General features: G+C 45.3%; 2 protein-coding genes across 3 annotated transcripts in view; both read right to left on the reverse strand.

The window, feature by feature from the left end:
- Positions 1-622: 622 nt before the first annotated feature.
- rem1 (RAS (RAD and GEM)-like GTP-binding 1) lies at positions 623-17,633 on the reverse strand. 2 transcript variants are annotated; one of them, XM_063215572.1, is made up of 5 exons: positions 17,514-17,633; positions 16,274-16,625; positions 9,587-9,669; positions 5,248-5,455; positions 623-2,978 (listed from the first exon to the last, which is right to left on the reverse strand). In XM_063215572.1, the coding sequence occupies exons 2-5, from the start codon at positions 16,602-16,604 to the stop codon at positions 2,701-2,703; spliced, it is 900 nt and encodes a 299-aa protein (XP_063071642.1). In that variant the 5' UTR covers positions 16,605-16,625; positions 17,514-17,633; the 3' UTR covers positions 623-2,700. The 2 variants fall into 2 exon arrangements, with proteins under 2 accessions (XP_063071642.1, XP_063071641.1); XM_063215571.1 differs by lacking the exon at positions 17,514-17,633 and adding an exon at positions 16,829-17,505.
- A 731-nt stretch (positions 17,634-18,364) lies between these two features.
- c14h20orf96 (chromosome 14 C20orf96 homolog) overlaps positions 18,365-24,594 on the reverse strand; it is a 12,826-nt gene continuing 6,596 nt past the window's right edge. Inside the window, exons 8-10 of the mRNA XM_063215573.1 lie at positions 24,554-24,594; positions 23,632-23,750; positions 18,365-18,777 (exon numbers count right to left, since the gene is read on the reverse strand). The exon at positions 24,554-24,594 is cut by the window's right edge and continues 46 nt beyond it. Of these exons, the coding sequence (XP_063071643.1) occupies positions 18,717-18,777; positions 23,632-23,750; positions 24,554-24,594 (221 nt within the window). The 3' untranslated portion in view covers positions 18,365-18,716. The remainder of the gene's footprint in view (positions 18,778-23,631; positions 23,751-24,553) is intronic.

Consider the following 24,594-nt stretch of genomic DNA (forward strand, 5'->3'; position numbering starts at 1 on the left):
TTAGGTGGATGGAATTATAAACTTCAGAGCAGCCGGCATTGTTGTCTTGAGCAAATTCATCATGGGGGCCAAAACCCTATGGCTCTGTCATGGGTCCCCAACCCGTTGCAGGCACACGTCATGGGGGGGGGGGGTGGGGGGTGGGGGGGGTACTGAGTGGATGGCCTTTTGCAACACTACAGTTTCAATGGTGGAGCGTGTGCCTTTTTGAATGGCCTCATCTCTCCAAACAACAAAAGGATCATGATCACGTCCGCCACGATGACAACTGCCTCTCCAAGTAGTCATCTAAAATAACAATTAGCATATCAATGCACGAGAGTAAACCCAAGGCCCTCCCCATACAAAACGCCTGAAACTCGAGGTGCTATTATTATGTATACAGATGTCTTCTCTCATGAATTTACATGAGATGTCTCTTTTTTTCTCTTTAAACAACTCACGACTATATATTTACTATGGGCTGTGATAACCCAGCCCTGCAAATAACCAATGAAAGCCCCTGAGCTTTCACACACATACACACGCACAGTCGCACACACGCACAGTCGCACGCACACACATACACACACAGTTTTATAGGCAGCAGTGAAAAGGAGGTCAAATTATATATAACTATGTGTAAACTATTCTTTTTATTTACTTGTAAAAATTCTAGACAGAACATATTTACAAAAAAATTGGAACATTCATTCTGTACAAAAGTCATAACCAGTATATTATTCAGTCACAGGTGCTGAGAGCTTCAACAGCACACACAGTCCTCTTAACCGCGTTCCTGTCAGGTATTCGTTGCCATGGAAACGCTTAGGCCACAGCATGTTACTTTGTTACGTCTGGTGGCCAAACGGAACATGGCCAGGTTCCATTCAGTCACAGTGGTCTGTCGCAAGTCTGTGAAAAGTGATGCTGGTGAAAAATGAATCGTCTAATGCAACTTAGATAGTCACTGAAGCAAAGACTGAAGTCCATCACAGCAGTCCCTTATGCAGTTAGATATTTACACATTTTGTTTTGTTGGTATGCTGTGTGTCTTGCTGCTGTCATTTCCAGAGTAGATCTACTAATCTACTGAATATGAGTCTTTGCAAATCTTTGCAAAAGTTAACCTTAGGACCACACCCTCCGCACAGATGTCATATCACACAATTAGTTGGAAAAGGGTAATTGACATTTTTAGTAGCAGGTGGCGCAACCACAGCTAATAATGAATGAAACTTTTGTTGGATGAAATTATTGTTTGTTATACAAAAACATTCATTCCATGTAAATTAAACATGTTGTAGAAATAAAGAATGTACCAACTTCACACAATGGTGAAACTAGATAGGGTTGCGCCACCCTCACGTCTGCGTATAAAGATGTCAATGATCCAAAAGTATTTTCTTTGGTAGACATATTGAAAACAATTCGACATCTGAGCCCAAAAGATTTGAGCAGGTTATGCTTAGAGGGCAGATGAAGAGCACATATACAATTCAGGACAGAAAATACATAAGGCAGGTTTAGTTCTTGATAAAGTGTCTCTGAACAGCAAAAGCACATGGTCAAGGCCTTGTGATATAACTGTGAGGCTATGGGAAATATTTCCCATAAAATACTTAGGGCCTACATTTCTCTTCTTTTGTAATTGATGTGGTTAGTCAGCATATACTTCACATCGTAGATGACGCATCGGTTTCCACCAGAAAGGAGACATACTCCAACCTATGTTGTTAAACAAAAATCTCCACAATAAATAAAGCCACCAACAACGCAAATGAATTAAGTCCAACATAAACAAACAAATGTAAACTCATCAAAATATAAACACAAAGTAAGATCAGAGATTTCAGAGCATGAAATTGAAATTCTCCAGCCAATCAATCATCACTGAAAGGCCACGTTAACTACACAGCGAAGTGGATGAGTCCATGGCCTTGAACTTGTAGGCTACGAGGGAATGTTGCATGAGGTTTTCTCCTTTCTATAAGTTCTTGACCTCACATGTTAAATGTGTGCTTTGTGTGTAGGCTACAGCACGTGTATGTGTGTGTCTGTGTGTGTTTGTGTGTGTATGTGTGTGTCTGCGTGTGCATGTGTCTGTGTGTATGTGTATGTGTGTGTGAGTGCGTGCGTGCGTGCGTGCATGCATGTGGCAGTGGGTGTCATTGTGTGAAGGACTGGGACATGTTCACAGAAAAACTGTGAGTGGGTTGTGATAGGCGGGGCTATTTCAAGACAAATCTAAACAGCTGACAAGATTCTGGTCTGCATCGGCACCAATAGGCAGCCCAGCTGTGTGGTGCAGGCTATGTTGTCTGTGGACCCATGATTACAGAAATACTAGTACGTAACCTCAGCATTTCAATTCTGTCTAGGTAAATGTAATTCACGAGTTTGACTAAAAAACTCAAATGATGCAAACACTTTACAATAATAGAGCATGAATTATAATGGAATGATGTTGTAAGTATGCCTTAATCAACCATAGTTCATACATTATTTACAACATTATTACAATTCAACCATTATGAGTCGTGCATTATTACTGTAAAGTGTTACCCAAATGTCTGAGTATGTACTGTATGTGTGTCAGTGCATGGGAGTGAGTAAGTGTGTGTGTTTTTGTGTGTGTGTGCATCATGTGCTCGTTTACGTTGTGAAGAAGACAGAGTGTGCAATGCAGTCTTTTCGAGTAGCAGTGTCAGTATCACAGGGTCACAGCACGGCAAGGTCATGGCAGGACTTGGAGCGGACCTTGAGGGCCATCTTCTTGTTTTTGCGGGCCACCAGCCGGTCCAGGAAGCGCCGGGCCTTCTTGGTGATGCTCTCCTGGCGCCGGTACACCGAGCGCCGCCGCTCGTTGGTCTCCTTGCTGTCGCGACGCAGTCGGATCTGCCGCACGATGCCCTCGAACAGCTCCGTCACGTTGTGGTGCAGCGACGCCGACGTCTCGATGAACTTGCAGTCGAACACCACAGCGCAGGCCCGGGCCTCTGCACAAAGGAGAGAAAGTGCCACACACACACACACACACAGAAAGAGTTACATACTGTATCAGTTCAATGTCTTCAGGTTTAGGCTCACAATGGCCAGTGGAATGTTTTACTGTTCGTAGGAAAAGCTCTACACTACTACAATATTACAGTAATAGTGCGAATTATATAGTAATACATCACAACTCGGTCACTGCCATACTGATAACAGCTAACTTATAGCACAGGCTGCGTCTTAAACATTACCAATCTATCCCCAACAAGCTGAATCAACATGAAATTACAGTACATGAGAACAAATTTAGAATCAAAAGCAGGATCACTTAAGGATCATTCAGGCCGACTGAGAACCGCGTGGGTACCTGTTCCCGTACCTAATCGCGAACCGGCTGTCATGTTCACACCACAGATCCTAGCGCTCGCGAACCAGAAAGTTGGTTCACAAATATTCACAAATACTTGTTTTTTCTCCGTGAACCGTGACGACACCGTGGTCGTCAGCAGGTTCATCACAAGCACGTGCGGAAAAAGTTCAGATCCTGGTATGAACACGGGCGGTTCGCAGATAAGCTCTTCAGTGCCGAACGTAACTGATGCTGGCACCGGCACCAGCTCCGTTCTGGTCGGCCTGAAAACCACATTAGATGCCTACCCTCATTACCCGACTCCACTCTCCAACACCCACCCTGCAGGTCTCTCCTCACCTTCCACAGCCACCTCTCGGCAGCACATGGCATAAGAGTGTCACTCAAACGATCCCCCATACAACCTTTTCTCTAACCCCAGTGTCTCACCCTCGCTAACTTCCTCAGCTCCTGTAGATCTCTCTAACCCCTTCCCCTCCCGCGGCCCTTCCATCAGCTTCCACAGCCACCTCCCTGGAACACATGTCAAAAGGGTGTCACTCAAATGACTCCTCTCATTACCTCTTCTCTAACCTCCCCTCCCCGGCAGGTCTCTCCTGGCCTTCTCTAGACACACACACACACCTCTGCTGATCTCTGCTCACCTTCCATCACCACCTCCCAGTAGTAGTAGTCCCAGTCCCACCCAGTCCCCCCTCACCTTCTCTAACCTCACCCCATGCAGGTCTCTCCTCAGCTTCTCTAACCTCACCCCATGCAGGTCTCTCCTCAGCCACTCTAACCTCACCCCATGCAGGTCTCTCCTCACCCTCTCTAACCTCACCCCATGCAGGTCTCTCCTCACCCTCTCTAACCTCACCCCATGCAGGTCTCTCCTCAGCTTCTCTAACCTCACCCCATGCAGGTCTCTCCTCAGCTTCTCTAACCTCACCCCATGCAGGTCTCTCCTCACCCTCTCTAACCTCACCCCATGCAGGTCTCTCCTCACCCTCTCTAACCTCACCCCATGCAGGTCTCTCCTCACCCTCTCTAACCTCACCCCATGCAGGTCTCTCCTCACCCTCTCTAACCTCACCCCATGCAGGTCTCTCCTCACCCTCTCTAACCTCACCCCATACAGGTCTCTCCTCACCCTCTCTAACCTCACCCCATGCAGGTCTCTCCTCACCTTCTCTAACCTCACCCCATGCAGGTCTCTCCTCAGCTTCTCTAACCTCACCCCATGCAGGTCTCTCCTCAGCCACTCTAACCTTCTATGGCCCCCTACACCACCTCTATCCACACCCATGGGTCTCCCCTAACCTTCCACGGAAACCTAGCGGCAGGTCTCTCCTCACCTTCTCTAACATCCCCCCTGCACACACATCACTCACGGTAAGGACACATAGACGCGAATTTGGGCGAGCGAAGTGAACTTCGCCATTCATTCCTATGAGAGAGGCGAAGGCAAACGAAAGCAAGCGAACAGGAGCGAAGCGAAATCATTAAACCAAGTGTAGCCCCTTAATACGCGCCGTACCTCCAGTGGCACGCTGTACTAGTCATTGAAATGTAACTACCATAGAACTACAATACTATGATACAACACAGGCCCCTTAGTAATGCACCACAACTTGGTCATTACCATACTGGTAACAACAAATGTATAAAGCCGCGTCTTAAGGGGTTAATATTATGCAAAGGAGGAGCGAATTCACCTGCGGCGGCCCAATCAAATCAACAACATAACTTTTCCATTCCATTTGATTCACTGTGACGACCTGATGACGGTGAGCTGTCAATGAATTTCGCCTCTCTTCGCCTCGCCTGCTATGTGTCCCTACCGTCAGGGTCTCTCTCACCCCTCTTTAATCTTCCACAGCCCCCTACTCAACCCCTCCCCACACCCGTGGCTCTCCCCTCACCTTCCACGGCAACCTCCCGGCAGCGCACCAGGTCGCTCTTGTTGCCCACGAGGATGATGGGAATGTTCTCCGCCTGGCGTATGCGCCGCAGCTGGATGCGGAGCTCGGAGGCACTCTCGAAGCTGCTGCGGTCCGTGATGGAGTAGACGATGACGTAGGCGTTTCCCACCTGCATGCAGTAGTCGTTCACCCACTTCTCGTCTTGCTCCTATACCCACACACACACGCAAGCACGCAAGCACGCAGGTACGCACACGTGCATGCGCGCACACACGCACGCACGCACACACGCACGCACGCAGATGCACACACACACACACACCATATACCAAAGACCAAAGCACACACAATGGATGAGACACAGAGAGAACATCACAATGGACAGTGGCTACTTAATGTTCCACATAAAACAAGCATGCAGAAATATAAAAGTCAACAAATAATATAAATAATTTGATATAGGCCTACAATAATGAAATACCAATTCTAACACAAGGTATGAAAAGAGTATACTGAACATCTGGATACATAATTACTGCAAAGCAGTGCCAGAAAACTCCATAAACTATTTTGATGATTTTTGGTTATGGTTCACGGTGGGGATAGGCTAGGCTACTTTTGGCTCGCCAATCAGAACCAAAATAGAATGTTCTCGATGTCAATGACCTGAAGATTCTGTGATGGAGAACTGTGAATTCCATTGGAATGTTTACACGACGCTTCGATGATACCACACCATACCAGGTGTGTCGGACACACTCCTCTTTACCATCTGTTAGATTTTGGAAGTTTCCAAAGTTCTCTTCTCCAATAAAAATTGAAGGATGAATGCTCTGCGTTGTGTTTTAGCTGACTCACTTGCAAAAATAAAATAAGTCTTGACTGCGTAATTAAAATGATCGATCAGGATACAATTCATTATAGAAAAAGTGAGATTACTAAATAACTAAAAATGGAATAAAAGTAAAGGTTAAAAAAATGAAAGGGAGACTAAGGCTGTGTCTCAAATGCCGCACTTGTGCACTTCGGGCACTGTTTTTCAGTGCCTAGGGCGCTCACGCTGAAAATTTCAGTTGAGCCAGTGCACTGAAAGTGCCAGGATGATCCCCTAACAATGGCGGAAAAATGCAGTGCTTGAATGATGGACACTGCACACACTAAACGGCGGCCATGTTGACAATGACACGGAGGAAATGTGGCATTCAGTTCAGTAGAAGAGTTTGGCCAACAGTCTCCTAATTCTGTGAGTAATGTTGATGGGACACCAACCTTTTCATGCCAGCCAAAGTATTGCATGCGTGATTGTTGTCCTTTGGGGTGAAGGATATGGAAATAGAAGCACCAGACGCTGTGCATTGTAAACAGTAGCCAACTCATATTATGGCGAGCTAATGCCATGCTCAGTCGTCACTTCCAGCGAGGGCACAGTGCATAGTGCTCAAAATTTTCCACGTCACTATGCACTAAAGACCTCAGTGCACTGTGTGCACTGTGCACTGACTGTCAGTGCACTGACAAAAGTGCGTCATTTGAGACATAGCCTAAGTCTCACAGCGTCTCACTAACTAGGCAGCATCCTATCTCTGTCGAAATGACAGGCAATCGACCAACTCACTCAAAAGTGCCGACTTTTTGTGCTGAAAATTATTTTGATGGCTTTATATGGAAGCGCAATCCAAAATATTAGTGGCGTTATATATGAGAGCTTCCTTCACTGCCACCTCTGTTATGGCTTGATGACTTGCGGTCCAACACAGACTCCTTTCCCAATTACACTCAAGAAATGTTCTTGGATCGAGAACAGACATGGACTTGAAAGAATCAACATGACCACACATGATCAAGCAAGCACCATGAAGCATTAGTGTTGTTTCTACTACCAGAACATTAGGGAAATGTTTTGCCACTTGCATGGTTGGAGCATTACGCCTGACAAACCAGACTGACCTGAAAAGAACTTCGGTCCAGAACTTTAGCAGGGTCAACTGAGTGCCTCGGCTAGAAAAGTGCTTTTGGCTGAGGGGCGATATGGACAGTGTGGCAAATGGATGGCACGAGGGTGGTTGATCGATGGTTTAGTAATTACCCCCCCACAGTCATCCAGCTCTCCAACTGAGCCCCACTAGTGGAAACCTTTGCCATCTACTAGCCTATTTATCAGACTCCCTCTCCCTCACCTTTCGCATCATTACTCTCTTCCTCCCTCTAATGTACTGTATGTATGAGTGTATCTCTACCATACTCGTTCTCCCTGCGCCTCTGCCCATATTCCTCTCAAAAATGTCTCTTGTCTACTCTCTCACTCTCTCTCTCTCTCTCTCTCTCTCTCTCTCTCTCTTTCTCTCTCTCTCTCTCTCTCTCTCTCTCTCTCTCTCTCTCTCTCTCTCTCTCTCTCTCTCTCTCTCTCTCTCTCTCTCTCTCTCTGCCCCACCCCCCTTATTGCTAGATGCAGCTGCACACAGTCATGGCGCTCTGGTCCCCTTCAGTGGGGGGGTTTCATGGATTTTTGCCTCAGGTGGGGAGTGGACAGATTTTTCCATAACACACTGGTTAAGAGGACACAGGGCCTTTGTTGTTTCACAGCTATCAGCACAAATCGGCTGGCTGGAGCACGACAGCACTTTTCTGCTGACTTTTAACTAAAAAAGGAGGAAAAAACATGGTTCGAAATAATTGGAAAACAACAGATCATTCGCCGTTTAATCATTGCTTCATGTAACTGAAACAATGATTGTATGTAAATGACGGCTGTGCGGAAATAATTTCAAAATTGGTCTCACTTGGGTGGGTTTATGGATTTCATGTAGAACACGATGATTTTTGCACAGGCATTTCTAGAGTACTTCTTAATCAATTGCACTGATTAGCTGGAATGTGCCCAGCACTCATTGGACAGAGATTGCTGAAAGAAACATACCGTATGACTAACACTCTAACTCTGTACAACTATGTCATAAATGATGCAATTTGAAGTCAACCTTAGTAGGATTTGGTTCGTGTTGTGGTTAGCAGAAGGAAAGTAGGTAAATGACTCATGAAACAGTAATAAAAATAAGAAGGTTTTCCATATGGATCTTCAACATAAGCAGTCAAGAAAAGACAGACAATGCTATTTTGACTATTTACATAAAGAGGCCCGCGGACTGCATTGCTGTGCATTCTAGCCTGATTATCATAGACTTTCAAATCTCTTCGAGACTTGGTCTGACCAAGAACATAACAATTAACGTTTCGCAAATGGCATGGTTGACCCGCCTCCCTATGTTTGCCACTGGTTGACTGGTGTCCGACAAAGTGGGTGGAGTTCCCGTTTTTTTCGGGAGATCAGAAACGATATTTACATTGCTCTTGGCCTGACTAGAAGCAACGCCAAAGGTGTTGCGACACTAAGAGGGCGTGGCCTGGCTAGTGCATTCACTCTTCACTACAACACTGGGGCTGCAAGTCATTTGAGTTCCTCTCATCCTGCCCTGTGGCCTCTGTCCTTCTCTTGACAAAAGGCACTTCATTGTCGATGATAAAAGTTTGTATTCAATATCTTGCAAAAACACAATTCTGGAGTCAAGCTCTCATTTCTAAAGCTGTTCTGCAGGACACTTTAGGACTATCTGGGAGACAGTGCAGTGACGCGCTACATTTGGAAAATAGAAATCGAGTGGAATTTTGACAGCAGCGGCCGGCAGGGTCCCGTTGAAATGAATGGCAAAGTAGCAAACTAGGATTGGCTGTGTGTGTGTGGGTGAGCTTTTGAACAGGACTGTCCGTGCACGCCGACGACGCTGTCTATGTGAAAGGCTGAGTAGAACACACCGTCCGATACTCGGTTGATACTCTCGCTGCCGCCACGCCACACTCTAGTGCGGGGCTGGGGAACCTTTTTCATTCGAGGGGCCACTGCAAATTCCTCCAAGGGCCGTAAAAGTCTTCCGAGGGTCGTACTATGAACACAAACCAGGATTTCTCCCTGCACTCCAGGCCTATATTGAAGGCAGTCACCTTAAAAACAGACCCCACCTTCTCTAGTTACCCTGAATGTAACATAATTGTAATGTAAATGTAATTTCTTTACAAATTATTTAAATTCCTTTACAAAATACGGTATGTCATATTTCATGTGAAGATGCATAACATTATCGGGAGCCCAGGCCGGATAAAATGGCCTCAAGGGCCGCAAACAGTCCTTGAGACATAGGTTCCCCACCCCTGCTCTAGTGTGTATCTGGCCTTATTCATTGCTTTCTCTGCAGAGGAGGGGCTGGGTGGAGGCAAGAGGAAAGGGCAAAAGGAACCAGGATGGCTTGCAGCCTGGATCTAACTGATATCAGACTGTGTACTCTACCTGCTTCTCGGTCTCCCATGTGTCCATGACGATGAGAGTGGTCTCCTCCCCGTCCACAGTCAGCGTCCTCTCATAGGTATCCTCTGTAGCAGTAGAGACAAGAAGCCACAGGCGTCAGGCTCAGGATGACACACGCTGGGACATAAAACATTACTGCCTGGTCAGAGAAGTGCACAAATACCCAAGCCCCCTCTAACACATACTTACAGCATCTTATCCAATACTTGGAGATTGTGGGGGCTGTTCCTGAAGTTGTTTAAACTTTTAACATGATATAAAAAAACCCTCCCATGCCTGTGACATTCTTGGGCACAGAGACAAAAAGACTAGCTCATCTGAATGTTATGAGGGAATTGAATGGTATGCCTGCATTCTTGTGGTATGGAGCACTGATATCAGGCAGATAGTGGAACTAATTCAAAAATAATGAAATGTTGCCTTGTAAATGGGAGACACACAATGAGGTATTTATTTGGCCTTGCCATTTATTCATCAGCCGAGACAGGACAAGATGCAATGCACACTCCTTACAGTTATTTATGTAACAATTGCCTTTGTATATTTCCAGGATTTTGCCCTGCAATGGAATAGCTGCATACAAGGAAACAAGAATCTTCCCATAAGCAAAGGTCTTCCTTTTTAATCAAAAACTGGCTCTGCGGGGCTCTGAAATCCGGGGTGGATGAACTCCACTGATATTGGGGCTTTTGTTGGCATCAAGTGTTGGCTGCCTCACATGGTTCAAGCTACTGTGAGAGTGAGGATGGTTTACTACAAATACAGACGGTTCTCCTCGTGTACGGCTTTTGAGGCCCCAGACTGTCGCTCATGTTCCCTTTGAACCATGACCCTCAGGGCAGGGTTCCCGCCAAGGGGAGGGCTAGGCCAGGATGTCCCACCCCATAGTGCCCTACTGAGCATTAAGCCATTTTAGCCTGGAGCAACATACTGTATATGCTGCATGCAGACTCTTGAGATTTGAGTTTTTTTATTAACAATGTGGGTATGTTAGAGCTCAATGAACATATTCTAATGCAAAAATGAGGGTCCTAGCTTTTCAATGCAGCTTATTTCATTTTTTATGTGCTTCTGAGGTTGAGATATTGAGGTTTTAATAGGCAGAGAGCACATTTTTCTAAAAAAGGGCTTAGGCTTAAATGGGTTAAACAATAAATGGTTAGGATGGGGGACAAGAAGTCTGCACTTTGCAACTGTGATTGAGATACGTTTGTAGTGGTCTTCATCTGGCATGGGTCATCTTCATGGTCTTCATCAGGCATGTGGTCATCATCAAACATGCTTGATGAAGACCATGAAGGGTTGACACAATGTATCTCTTAAAGGATAACTTCTGCCAATTTCGACATGCAGTTGTAATGCTCACAGTACCCTTGACGTGTCAGTAGGCCTACCTCAGAATTTTTTTTCTTTAGCCTTTTCCGAGATCCTGGTCATTGTAATGGGGGCAGCTGTTTGTTTAAAAAATCTTGATTTATTCAAAATAACATCCAAAAGGTTATGCAACATCAGCAGACAACTGGCAAACAGTGATACCTTCTGGGATAATATTTGGAGTAGGCCTATGTTAAGAACGTTTTTAATGTTAACAAAGGCTGCCTCCATTAGAATAGCTCGGATCTTGGAAATGGCAGAGTCGAAAAATGCACCATCATCGGGTACTGACAAGTCAAGGGTAGGGTGACCAATACAATTTCAATTCTTTGTATGACCAGTGCATGTAAAGAAATTGACAATAAAACTAACTTGACTAGAACAGCATTGTGAAATTGGTAGAGGTTATCCTTTAAATAAGCCTTCCACCTGAGTTCTACTCTACGGACTTCTACTCTCTCTGATAGATACGCCTTTCTCCTGCACCTGGCCTTAGTGGGATGTGCATACTTCTAATTTTCAGAAGACTAGGAATTTCCCTTCTGGGCCCCCACTGTTTTTTGCAGTACTCCAGCCCCCATGTATAATCTTCCGTCATAAAAAGGCAGGAGAAACAAATACAGAAACGTCGCCATAAGGTAAATCTTTCATTTTAAAACTGGAGTACCACACTCTTTCACCCACTTCAGATCATGATGAAAATGGTGGTGAAATGATTTCAGTAAGTGATGGAATAAGTCAAGCACAGCAGCGGCATGTTCACCCTCCTCAGTGTGTTACTTGTTGCCACCTGACAGCTAACAGAGATTAACATGGCAGTGGCATTAAAGGAGTGAATCAAAGGAGTGCATCATTGGGAATAGTGAATTAAGTCAATGGCATACAGCGTCCATTTGTATGTTTAATGCTACATCTAAATTAGCTTCTGTCTTTTCAATTCTTTTTCACGAAGGAACACTCTAACATGCGCGATAAAAACAAAACGAGGTGTCCACAGCCACTTCATCCTGTAACTGTGATATTATGCCCATCTCTGGCTCACGGGACATGGGCACGGTTCACACTGTGACCTTTTTTGGGGGCCATCGCCACAAAGGCTTCCTCAGTGCAGTGAAGAGAAACAGTGGAAAAAGGCATCGAGCCGTGTCTAGTTTAGACTGATCTTACGGCTGCTTTGACAGGAAGATGAAAACATTCTCCGCCTAGGAGTGAAACAGAGCGCTCTCGTCTTTCCCCTTTCAGACTACATTAAGTCACCCCGCAAGACCTCTCTCTATGCAGAGGAAGAGACAGCAGCCATGCCAGAACATTTAGGACGACAAACCCACTTCAAAGTGATGTTTTAAAATATCTTAAAAACAGTATATTTGTGTCAGTTTCGTTTAAATGTGGCAAGATGGTAAGGGGAAATGAGTAAGCAGATCAAGACAAGTTAGGATTTAAAAAAAAACCACACATTCAAGTTCAAAAGTTTAACACCTCATATTCCTCAACATCAGATCCTTTAGTCTAACAAGTCAAGTTTTTTGCCATTAAGCGCATCTTGACAGATCTGGTGAGGTTGGCCGTCATGTTTTGTGATAATTAACCACATATCATATTGCCACCATAGGCAGGTTTTAAAAACAATAAATGTCTTGATTTCTGAAGTCTGCATGTCTGGAGGAGTATCTCCTCATACAGTAAGTGTCATGTTTTAATTGAACAGGTTCTGACAAAATCGTCATAGGGTTGACAGCTAAAGACTTCACAGACCATCCATGTAAGTTTGGTTCCCTAATCATTGCATCTCCTATTCTGCCCTGCCAAGGCAAAGTGCAGTAACTACACCAATATTGAAACTGAAAAAAATGCCTTCCAAGCGTCTGTATTCGGTTGGATTTTGTAGTTACTGCCCATTTGATATAGCAATATCTCTAAAACGAGACAGATTTGGACCATAAGGCTTTGTCACAAGATAAAGGAGGTGTTATGGAGACCATTTTGAGTCTAAATTCAATGTTGACAAAATATGTAGTTACTGTACTTTCCCGTAGTATTGATAACCAACTGTTGTCTGTCACTATGTTAAATAAATGTGAGAAAGCAGTGGAACGGTGTTCCCAAGTCTGTGACAGGATGTACACAAACAAAAGCAGAAAATCACAAGGAATCCCCTTCAAGACATTGCTATTACCAGAATGGCAATGATCAAGTCGTATTATTTAAGGCTCTATGCTATGTTATAGTAAGTTAGTGCTTTTGGAGTGAAACCTTTTCAATGACCATTACATTTCACATAAACTACCCAGAGAGTAGTCTTGTGGACACAGCTGGCAGCCCCTTAATGCACTTCGTTCCACCCAGTGGAATGCAATAATAGTCATTGAAAACTTAACTACCATAGTACTACACTGCTTTGACATAACACATAAGACTGAATGGGCCCACCAGCACAAAGAGGCTAGTATAAGTCCATATTTCACTGCAAATAATATGCATGTGACAAAAAAATAACTTGAACTTGAACCATTTTGAGAAGGTAATCTACCCAACAAACAATCAGCTTCTTCATCGTATAGCAGGCCAACGTGGTGACAATATCACTTAAGAACACGACCCCTAAAATAAATGACTAGGTGGGAGTGGCAGTGGTGAAAGAGGCCTGATATCAATCTCTGCATGCCCCAAGATGACACAACTCTGGATGGGGTGAAGCAATGACGGTAACAGCGTCTGGGGGCCCATACATCTGTGGACCGCTCCAGTCACGTGCTGCCAAGACCAGGCCAGCCCACACCACAAACATCAGCATGGGAGAGAGTCTGTGGTGTTTGGTGGCCAGAGTTTGATGACAACCGTGTGTTTGTCCTGGGCCGTGCGTATGGAAAACAAGTGACTAATCGCACTGCATAAACCCCAGACAGAGTAAACAACCCCAAAGACAACATGGCAAAAACACCAGGTTACAACTGCAACAGTCAGGAACATTTATCTGATGCTAAAAAAAGCGCACTTAAGTGTTGGAAATGTTTTGTGGATATGTTTGCACCCTGCGGGCAAAACAGTTTAATCACTACTGCATGTAAACTATACGAGAAACATGCATGGTCTGCAGCACTGACATCAGGTGTTATCTTCAAACACATCTTAATATTCCCCATCGGAATAATACTTATCCTCAGTAGAGGTGCTGTGAAAAAGATGGACAGTCCGCAGACATAAATATTTCCAATGCCTTGTTGGCGGCTTCCAGGATTTTGATGAAGCTAAAGCAGGGCTGCAGGCAGCAAGCGTGTTTATCTCATAACGAAAGCTCTTACAGTATGAGCAATATCAGGCCCAAAATATTGTTTTGATGAATGTTTGCAGTTAAAACGAGATTACAAAAAGTCTCTCCGCTGAGGAGAGGCATAACTTTAATTGCTCTCCAATCCTGGAATAATTGCCTCAAACTAAATTACCGCGTTACTTAAGTGCCTCAGAAGTGTTATGGTGCAAATTGCAATGTTATTGCCGAATGCACCTTTTTTGGAAGTTAGGGTGTGCCCATCCACAAAAACAAAAATCCAAGTGCCAGACAATGGAGGTACGTAGTTTGAGGAGGATCCCACTGGTGAACTGAAATGTTGTCATTTGTCACATTAAGTATACTGTATTTGGAGCCTATACCCCAGTGTGCAGACCACTCTCTCATAGGTTCATGTTTGAGCTCTAGGAAAGGCTTGAGCCTTTCGGGCAGTGGAGCCTTTTTTTATGTGTGCATTATTTTCAGCGCAGCACGTCCCAGTGACAAGAGGGTGATGTCAGAGGGAAGCGACAGCACCACAAGCCTGCATCTCTAGGGAAAACAAAACGCCAAGTGACTCCAAATACAGAAGTGCCCTCATACACACGCACACACACCCACACACACACAAGCATGCACACACACACACACACCCACACACACAAGCACACACACAAACACACTCTGCTAAAATATACACTTTGCCCTCACCACACTCACAACCACTAGCGTTGCTTATAAGACAAAGAAACTAAGTTGAGGCAAAGACCAGTCTCACAAACCCAATAGCATTTAACCAATAATATACTGCTGAAAACAAAAAAAGGCTTCACTAATCAGCACAGTCATCCTGTGTACTAGGGGTGTATAATTCATACGTCTCAATGCATCTATCCTACAGCCGGCGATCGAATCGAATAGAATCGCATCGTATCGCATTGTGGGGCATTCGGATCGGAGTATCGAAAATCATCCAATCACTGGCCCCTGCCCAATGCCCTAGCTATTAATTGTGCAACATAATAGAAGTGAAAAAGTAAATGGGGAAAACAATCGAATCGAACCAAATTGTTGGCTATCGTATCGTGGAGCATTCTTAGGTATCGGAAATAGTAGAATCGCTGCCTTAAGACCTTGATATCGAATCGCATCGTAATGGAGTCAGTGATTTGCACCCCTACTGTGTACTGTAACTGACCCCACTGTACTCAGCAGCTGAGGTCAGAGGTCACACATAAACCCCTAACCCATAACTAAAGGAGTAAAAAACATTTCAGAGGAACCACTACAGGAGCCGACATTTTGCCAGTGAGTTGGTTTAACTATTCCTCACACACTGGTGAAGTAGGCCTATGGTGTCAATGTGCTGGTCAAAATGTCTCTTGTTAACGCAGGACGTGCAGAGGGTCAGGGCAGTTGAAGGGTCCCTTAACACCCTGGTATATTTCAAAAGTCAATCCAAGCACATTTTTAGCCATTAGCAAAAGGCTAAATGTGCTGTTTTGACAAAACGCTTAGACTTAGAGGAATGACTAATGGATTAAGATGTTTACCGTGGACAGATAATGCAACATAAAGCTTTATTTGAGAGCACACCACTGCAAAGGTTGCTATAATCATGATGCACAGCTCATGAATCATATTGTTTCTGTATTATGATTCAAATTCTGTACACACACACACACACACACACACACACACACACACACACACACACACACACACACACACACACACACACACACACACACACTTCTTGCATACAATTGGCTGATGTTGGTTGATGAGGTGAGTATTCCTTTATAGGCATCTTGTCTTCACTTGGAAGGGTATTAAACATGCTTTAATACACTACTGACCAACTTTCAGGTTTAGTATTATAGTTAAGACTCCCATATGCTAGCCTTCTTAAGTTCTCTATAATTAAATAAACTAGCCAATAGAATAACGGGAACATGGTTTCCATGCCCCAGCACTGACAACATTGAATGGTCTCTTCCAAACTTCAAAATAGATTGAGAGCATACCTCCTATGTGGTTGTGTGCGTCCTTCTCTTGTATACCAGCAAAAATATTGGCCAAGCTTGATTTTCCAACTCCGTGGTCTCCTAATAACACCACGCGATACAAGCACTCAGCCTCCGAGCTGTCTGAGTCGTCCGACTCCGAGGACCAGTTGGCCCGTGAGAGGATGGTCTTGTCCCCCGGGTGGTAAGACGCCGACTGGCCGAGCGGAGGATGGCGGGGATCGGAAGGGGGGTCTCTGCTCCTCGGAGCAGGCTGATGAGACGAAGGGATGGGAGTGCTTGCTCGCCTCCGCAAAGTTTCCTTGCCCTCTTTCTGCGTGTTGAGCGTCATCTTTCCAAGAGACACGCATACCTTGACCAAAGAGAAGACGTGGTATTAAATCAATGAAGTTGGGGAAAGTGACATTTCTCTTACTACAAACACCAGTAGACTATCAGTCATTTCAACAGGTAGGCTAGTCAGGACCCCCCTCTCCAGTAAGCTACCCGGGTAGCCTACCCGTGTAACATCAGGGTTACGAACTTATCTAAGTGAATAGTGTAACTTTGGTATACCTAAAAGTCCACGAAGTTCAGACAATTTGCATCGCATCCGTGCACCTCCAGTCTGTCTCTTTCCCCCGTGTCAGCCCAGGACTCAGACTGTATCAATCTGTTCCGTCCCAAAGGAAACTCTACACGCCTGCAGTCATAGCGACAGTCAGCAAAGTTCCACAACGCTTTTAAAAATTTAGAAGCGGAATCATGGAACGGTATCACTCCTTCTACACCTCTTAGGACTACACCTCCAAAGCCTCTCAATCACACAGCGACTGGCCAGTGGCCACACGCTCCCGCCCTCCCGCGCACGCTGGAGAGCGCACGCACAAAAGACAAGCACAGACGAGCGCACAATAGCCTATGTCCAAACTCAGGTAGCGTGAGCACACACACACACGCACACACAACAGGGTCAAAAACAACAAGAGGGTAGGGCTTGGAAATCTTGATTCCCCGCGATCACACCAAGCAACCTCCACGTTTGTGGTACAATGTGAAAACAATATCCAAGCATGGTATAGTAGCCAAAATGGATGATAACTGCAGAAAAATCAACACGAAACTGACACAACTGATGGAGAGAAGCTGACACATTCAGACTTATGTTAGTGACTGACTCACTAGTTTCAGACTGTGAACATGTAGTTCGGTTATGTTATGTCGTCGTGTTTGACAGGTTGGATAGCCTATACGCACTCACCCATCAAATAGCCTAAGCGACGGCATGCGTGTTCTGGTTACTACTCATCCAATGTCCCCAACACCATCAAATGACCCGTCACCTTCCCCTGTCCACAACTGTTGTATCCTATCTGATAGCGTCTCATCCTAAATTTGTGTATCTCAACAGTCAACTTATTTCCCATTTTTTAATCCCACCCAAAACCCCATGACGTTGAGTTTAAGTCACTTCCTGCTCCTAAAACAAACTTTTTTCCATGTACCAAGAAATGTACAAATGCTATGGTTGAGTATAAACCACACTTAATTATCAGATAGTGTTTATATAGAGCTAGTATCGCATTTAAATCAATTATCAGTATTGTATCATAATTATATTATTACATGAGCTATGTTGTACAACGGCGACGTTAACATTTCTGCCAAATAGTCACCAATTCCAAAACCAGTTTGTGCGCCAAATGCACAATCACATCAGGGACACGTGACTTGATGTTCGTCTGTAGGTATCCGGAGACCGATGATGACAAAATGCAAGCAGCCTAGATGTGTGTAGTAAGCAGGCTGTTCCTGAACACCACTCAGCTGTGCTCGCCCTCCAGGAAAAGTCCCATATCTCCGAGGCTAGGCTGAATCTACTCCAAATCAAACAACCATGCAAGTAATCAATCCAGTCGCCCGTGCAGCGGAGGGTGACAATAGTCCCCTGGTGTTTACGGAGCCAGCCTCGTTCCCACACTGGAGTAAATTACAAGGGCTTCCCAAATGGACACTGCTCCAAGATTTGAGCTTTTTTTGCGAGAGGGTTTAGCCATGCTCAATTGGACAGATAAATAAATGCAATCAAATAAAACGCATTCAGTCAGACCGTAAAAATATGTGTTGTATTTTATTCCTCTGATGTAAGATGTTATACACGCACCATGAACAGTTATAGCCTACTACATCATTAAACACTGATTTATTTGTTCCTACAATTCATTCATCACATATGAAGTGTAAAGGTACTGCTCAGTTGCTTTTTTAATAACTTCAAGAAGACAGAGGAGGACATCTATTCGGGGTTGTTGCTTGTAACATGAGTGCTGTGTAAGGAAGGAAGTACATTGGAGGAAAGGAGAGGAAAGGCAATCCGCATGGTCACTGGGAGCTGAAACTCATTACTAAACCTTGAGCGCCAAGAGTTGTGCATATGCTGATTTCCACCCACTGTTATCCAGGATTATATGGGCAGCCACTCTGCTTTGGGGATGTTCAGCACCACATCCATGTCTGCAGTACACCTGGAGAGAGAGAGAGAGAGAGAGTATGAGAGAGAGAGAGAGAGACAGAGAGAGAGAGAGAGAGAGAGAGAGAGAGAGAGAGAGAGAGAGAGAGAGAGAGAGAGAGAGAGGTGTCAATGAGGATTTACCAAAAAATGACCTCTTTTTATGTAACTATGTACAGTGAATTTATTTAGCTGTTGATTACTGAGATTTGCAGTTGAGTTTCAGGAATTTTCTTTATTTGAAAGCCACTGCAGAACATGGAAAGCACACAGTTCAGTTTGAGTGAGTGTCTTCCCCACATCCGGAGAAAAAGGATACAGCAATGGTCATCTTAGCAACATGAATCTTTTGGGAATTAGTGTTTGTGATTAAGTCCAGCTGTTGGAGGATCACATTTTAGCAGCAAAATGCTGTGGCCTCTTTGTGCACACTGGCCCGTTCACTCTTTGCTGAAACTTTGCTCAACTACATCATACCAATCCCCATTGGGAAACTCCAACTCCCATTATCATTGTGACACAGCACTCCACAGCACACAAGTGAACACGACACACTACGAAATTGCATTTATGCCTCACCCGTGCAAGGGGGCAGCCCTCAATGGCACCCCAAGGGAGCAGTGTGAAGGGACGGTACCATGCTTAGGGTACCTCAGTCATGGAGGAGGATGGGGGGGAGCACCCCCCCATTACTCCCCCCACCAACCTGGCGGGTCGGGAGTCGAACCGGCAATCCTCGAAGCGGGTCTGCTACTACACCACACATGGAAGGGATACACTACTAGCCTATAATATGGGTAAGTAACTCTGTTCCCTAAGAAATTGAAACCATGACCCTTGGTGCTGTGTATGGTGGTGGTGGTGTTTGTTGTCTGCAGTGCTGCTAGCAACGTGCTCAGCAAGCGGAGCAGCAGCAACAGTTCCCCGGGATCCAAAAGAACATCAGAGTTTTGGGTTGCTCAATATGACCTAATCATGTTGCCAGATGATTTATGGCATCGATAATGTGATACAGCGAAGCGATGCTGCAAGATTGAATTCCTCTCGGAGAGCAGGGGTCAGGGGCTGGGGTTGGGGGTGGGGGGTGGAGGGGCTCAGCGGAAATGCTACTTTGACAAAGTGTAAGTGCAAGCAGCAGAACAACAGCATATGGTCTGTGTGACAAGTCACCATAAACTCCCAGCTCTGTCCACACACACACACATGCAGAACGCACAAACACATGCATGCACGCACGCCTGTCCACACACACACTCATGGACACATGCGAACGCACGCACACATGCACAAACACATGCATGCACGCACGCACGCTCGCTCCCCCCAAATGATCTCATTCCCTGGAAACTGGACAGAACCAGAGAAAAAAACCCATGGGACCTCTGCAGCTTCAGCCATAAAGAACCAGCCTATAACAGTCACAAACTTAAACAACACCACAGCTAACTTCACTTTACATCACAAGGGAGATCAGAGGTGGCCGTGAGACCCGTGTGCCGTGACACCAGTGCACGGGACACTTCCGCGACCGAAGGCCGGCCGTTTTCTTCGAGAATGGCTGCGTTGCATCAAGGAAAAAGGAACAAACTTGCCAGCACTGAGTAAGCAAAGTGCTCTCCCAGCTGGGACGACCCCCTGACCAGGACAGAGTGAGTGACTGAGAGAGTGAGAGAGATGGGATTTGGGTGGGTGGGGGTTGTGTACAGGAAACGCGGACGCTGACGAGGAACACCCCCCCCCACACACACACACACACACACACACACTGTCCCTGTCCCTCCTTGCTCCTCTGTGATCTCTCACCCAAATATTCCATCCTAGCCCACTCACTCGCTCTTGTCCCATTCTAGCTGTGTTCTGACAGACTGCAGATGAACATGTGTGTGTGTGTGTGTGTGTGTGTGTGTGTGTGTGTGTGTGTGTGTGTGTGTGTGTGTGTGTGTGTGTGCGTGTGTGTCTGTGTGTGTGTGTGTCTGTGCTTGTCTGTGTGCATGTACATGTTTGTGTGGATGTCAGTAGGTGTTTGTGTATAAGCGTAATTGGGGGGAAGTGGGAATCTCTCCATTGCATCACCGTATCAACCCCCCATCCACCTCTGAGTCTGCCATACCCGGGTATGTATAAACGTCGCTTTAGTCTGAGGCTCAGGCTGCATGGCCTTTATGGGACCTGCCCGAGATATGTGCAGCCTTTGTGTGAGAGTGCAGCTCCCTCGGCCCTGGCTGTGGTTCGACCGGCTAAGGCACTGACTGATACTCGAGACGCCCTGGGTTTGATTCCGACCCAAGGTCATTTCCCGATCCTTCCCCATCTCTCACATTACATTACATTACATTACATTACATCACATTACATTGCATTTGACTTTTTGACCAAAGCGACTTTCAATCGAGGATGTTATCATGGTCAACATCTACATTACTTTTCTGTCTCCAGTCAAACTATCCCATCCAATAATAATAAAGGCACGAAAAGCTAAAAACATTTAAATAATAATAAAATAGAGAGTGCGGCAGCTCCTTTCCAGCATGCATGCTGACAGACAACAGCCATGCATCATTACATCCCTACGAGCGGGCCAAAAATTCCGAGACGGAGACAGACATGGAACATCAGCATTCTGTCTTCTCTTGTTTTTCCCCTCTCTTTCTTTCCCTCTGTCCCTGTCTTCTCTGTCCTTCCATCTTCCATCACAGCAGGGGTGACTTGTTGTTAATACTGTATGTGTCATGATCAGGCCCTCCGACATGGGGGACAAAGGGGTATGTCGTCCCCAGCCCAAGGAGATAGGGGGCCCAGAATTGGGTCCCCATTGCATTGTATGTATTGGGTAGGGGGGCCCTTTCAGATGACTTAGTCCTGGGCCCAGCAAAAGCTGTCAGCGGCCCTGGTCATGATGGTTGAGGAGCATGATCAGGCCATGGTGTGGTGTGGTAAGGGAAATGTCAGGTTGTTTTGGAGCGGCCAACGGAGAAACGTGAAACCCTGACTAACCTTTAATGGCTGACTGGGATTCCGTGAATGCATCACGAGAGAGAGAGTGAGACAAAGAGAGAGAGAGAGAGAGAGAGAGAGAGAGAGAGAGAGAGAGAGAGAGAGAGAGAGAGAGAGAGAGAGACAGAGAGAGAAACAGACAGAGAGACAGAGAGAGAGAGAGAGAGAGAGAGAGAGAGAGAGAGAGAGAGACAGAGACAGAGAGAGAGACAGAGCACGACTTCATTTATCATTAAGAGGGCCAGCCGAGGTCTTTTCCAGAGCCAGGCTGGATAGTGTTACTCTCATCCATAGCTCACTGCTTTTTTCCTATCCATGTCTTTGTTATCTCTCTCTCTCTATTTATCTATCTATCTCTCAGCCAGGACAATGTGATGCGGCTGACTAGGCTTATGCTAGGTAATGCCCCCTACTTTCAGTTTGCTTGTTCTCTGAAACTCAACACTTCTACAAAGTCTGAGAGAGAGAGAGAGAGAGAGAGAGAGAGAGAGAGAGAGAGAGAGAGAGAGTTGGTTTGCCATGGTAAAGAAAAATAAAGAACTAGGCTAACATAGCTGGCTGGCATTCAGAAACTCAGACTGGGGCCCCGGGTGAACTTTCAGACCAGCTCCATTATTTATTTTGCTGACAGATGAAAATCTGGGAATGTTTAGTGTCCAATGGAAGGACTGGACATCGAGTTCTATGTCGCATCATCAAATGCTTGCTATCAAAAGTGCTGATTCAGAATGCATCGTGTTTGATGGTCATTTGGTCAGTTTTGTTTCGCAGGATTTCAAGTTCACTCGAGTTTTCCGAAACTCTTTCACACACATATGTGTCTGAAAATGTTAGTTACCACAGTAGCTGAAATAAAAGAGAAGGTAATCGTTCTCAACCTCCAGGCAGCTTGAGAGGGACTCCTTGTTTCCAGGAGCAGACCGTTCGTTCATTCACTTCCAAAAACTCACCCCACTACCCAGAAACTTCCTGCACTGCACCCTTGCTGCATTAACTGTAATGCATTGCTCTATACCAGTGATTCCCAACCAGGGGATATGCAAAGCACACTACAGTAGGTACATATAACAATAATAACACGTGTGGAGCTCAGTCACATTGGGATATCATATAATGGGGACGGTACAGCCCAGGGGGCATTGGGGGGCTCTAGGGGGGCGTTGAGAAGGATACATCTGAAAGGGGGCGGTGGTTAGTTGCCATTGGGGGGCATTAGTCCCTTTAATTTTTTCAATACTAAGGGGGGCATTTGTCAGGCTTATGATGAGGTCAAGGGGGCATTGGGAGGCTTGTGATGAGGAAAGGGGGTGTTTGTTCAAAAAAGGTTGAGAAACACTGGGATAGAGGAAGCATGAGTGAGGGGGTGCTCATGGTATGAGGAGAAGGGGGTACGCAAGGTTGGGAAACACCACTCTATAGAGTTGTAGCAGGTTTATTTTCTCTTTTGTAGGTTGTGCTGTAATTATGAATAAGAGAGAGCGGAGAAGCAACATGGCGCACTTACATAAAACCATTTTTTCAGTGCAAAAAAAGTCCTTACATTTCTGTAAAAATTACTGGACTTCATCAAAGAAGGCCTTTCTGGAGTGTTTGTAAACAATTCTGAGATGCGCCCATCGCTGAAGCTTGAGCCGCGTGTTGTAAATCTCTCTGGACAGCTTATTGGTGTGTTGCAACAGAACAGGCCGACAGCTTTCGTCATCTGCCTCACCGCCAGCTGCTTCTTATAAGACTTGCTAGACCAGTCCAATTTTCATCTCGAGAATTTGTCAACACAAGTCCAAGAAATAACTCAAGACTGAAAACCTGTAACAAAAATCCATCTGATGAACGGGAAAGATAAGAAATCTTACTTGATTGAAGACAATATACATACTTTTCAAACGTTGTGAACACATCTTCAAAGATCTGCTCTTTCACATTCTTTCTGGCCAGCCTCAGGTCCTGGACGCTCTGGGAGAGGGTCTCATTCGTCTCTCCCAGCTTCTCGATTTCCTATCAGACAATAAGAAGATTCATTCATATAAGCCACAGACACCTACACAGACACGTACATCTCCACTAGTAAACATTCCATTGTGTGTGTGCATGTGTGTGTGTGTGTGTGTGTGTGTGTGTGTGTGTGTGTGTGTGTGTGTGTGTGTGTGCGTGCGTGTGTGTGTGTGTGTGTGTGTGTGTACGTGATTTTATATGTGCGAAAATGTTAGCTCTCAAAAAAATCTTCCAGTTCTAATTTTAAAAACAAACAAAAAGTGTCTCAAAGGAAGTCTCTATTCCGGCCAATCTCAGTGCTAGAGTGATTTGATTGTGTGACTGTGTGACCTTGATATCTGCAACTTTTTACCACTTTAACCATGATACTACTGAGCTCTAGCCAGGCCACGCCCTCCTAGTGACGCAACCCCTCCGGCGCTGCTTCTAGTCAGGCCAATAGCAATGTAAATATTGTTTCTGATCTCCCGAAAAATCGGGAACTCCACCCACTTTGTCGGAAACCAGTCAACCCGTAGCAAACCTAGGGACACGGGTCAACCATACCATTTGGGAAACGTTAATTGTTATGCTCTTGGTCAGACCAAATATCAGAGAGAGATGAAAGTCGATGATAATCAGGCTGACTGAGTTCCATCTGTATGGGCCCATTCATACCCTATATGTGATAAACTCTGTTTGTGCATGCTGACCCTCAACACGTATTTTGACATTGATTTATCATTAGCAAGACATTCAACATGTATCCGTAACTCACTCAAATGTCGGGTATGAATCAGGCCGCTGGGTTCTCTTCTCACACAAACCTTTTTATAGATCTCGATCACCGCTTTCATGGCCTTGTTGT

This window comes from Engraulis encrasicolus, chromosome 14, assembly GCF_034702125.1.
Source record: "Engraulis encrasicolus isolate BLACKSEA-1 chromosome 14, IST_EnEncr_1.0, whole genome shotgun sequence".
NCBI classification, from domain to species: Eukaryota; Metazoa; Chordata; class Actinopteri; order Clupeiformes; family Engraulidae; genus Engraulis; species Engraulis encrasicolus.

What these genes read in the sequence shown, in the direction of transcription:
- rem1 (XM_063215572.1), bottom strand. Translation starts at nt 16,604, where the DNA reads ATGACGCTCAACACGCAGAAAGAGGGCAAGGAAACTTTGCGGAGGCGA. An exon ending in CGCACACAACCACATAGGAG is followed by an intron (nt 9,670 to 16,273) that starts GTATGCTCTCAA and finishes CTACTGCTACAG; the next exon opens with AGGATACCTATGAGAGGACG. An exon ending in CATGGGAGACCGAGAAGCAG is followed by an intron (nt 5,456 to 9,586) that starts GTAGAGTACACA and finishes GTGTGGGTATAG; the next exon opens with GAGCAAGACGAGAAGTGGGT.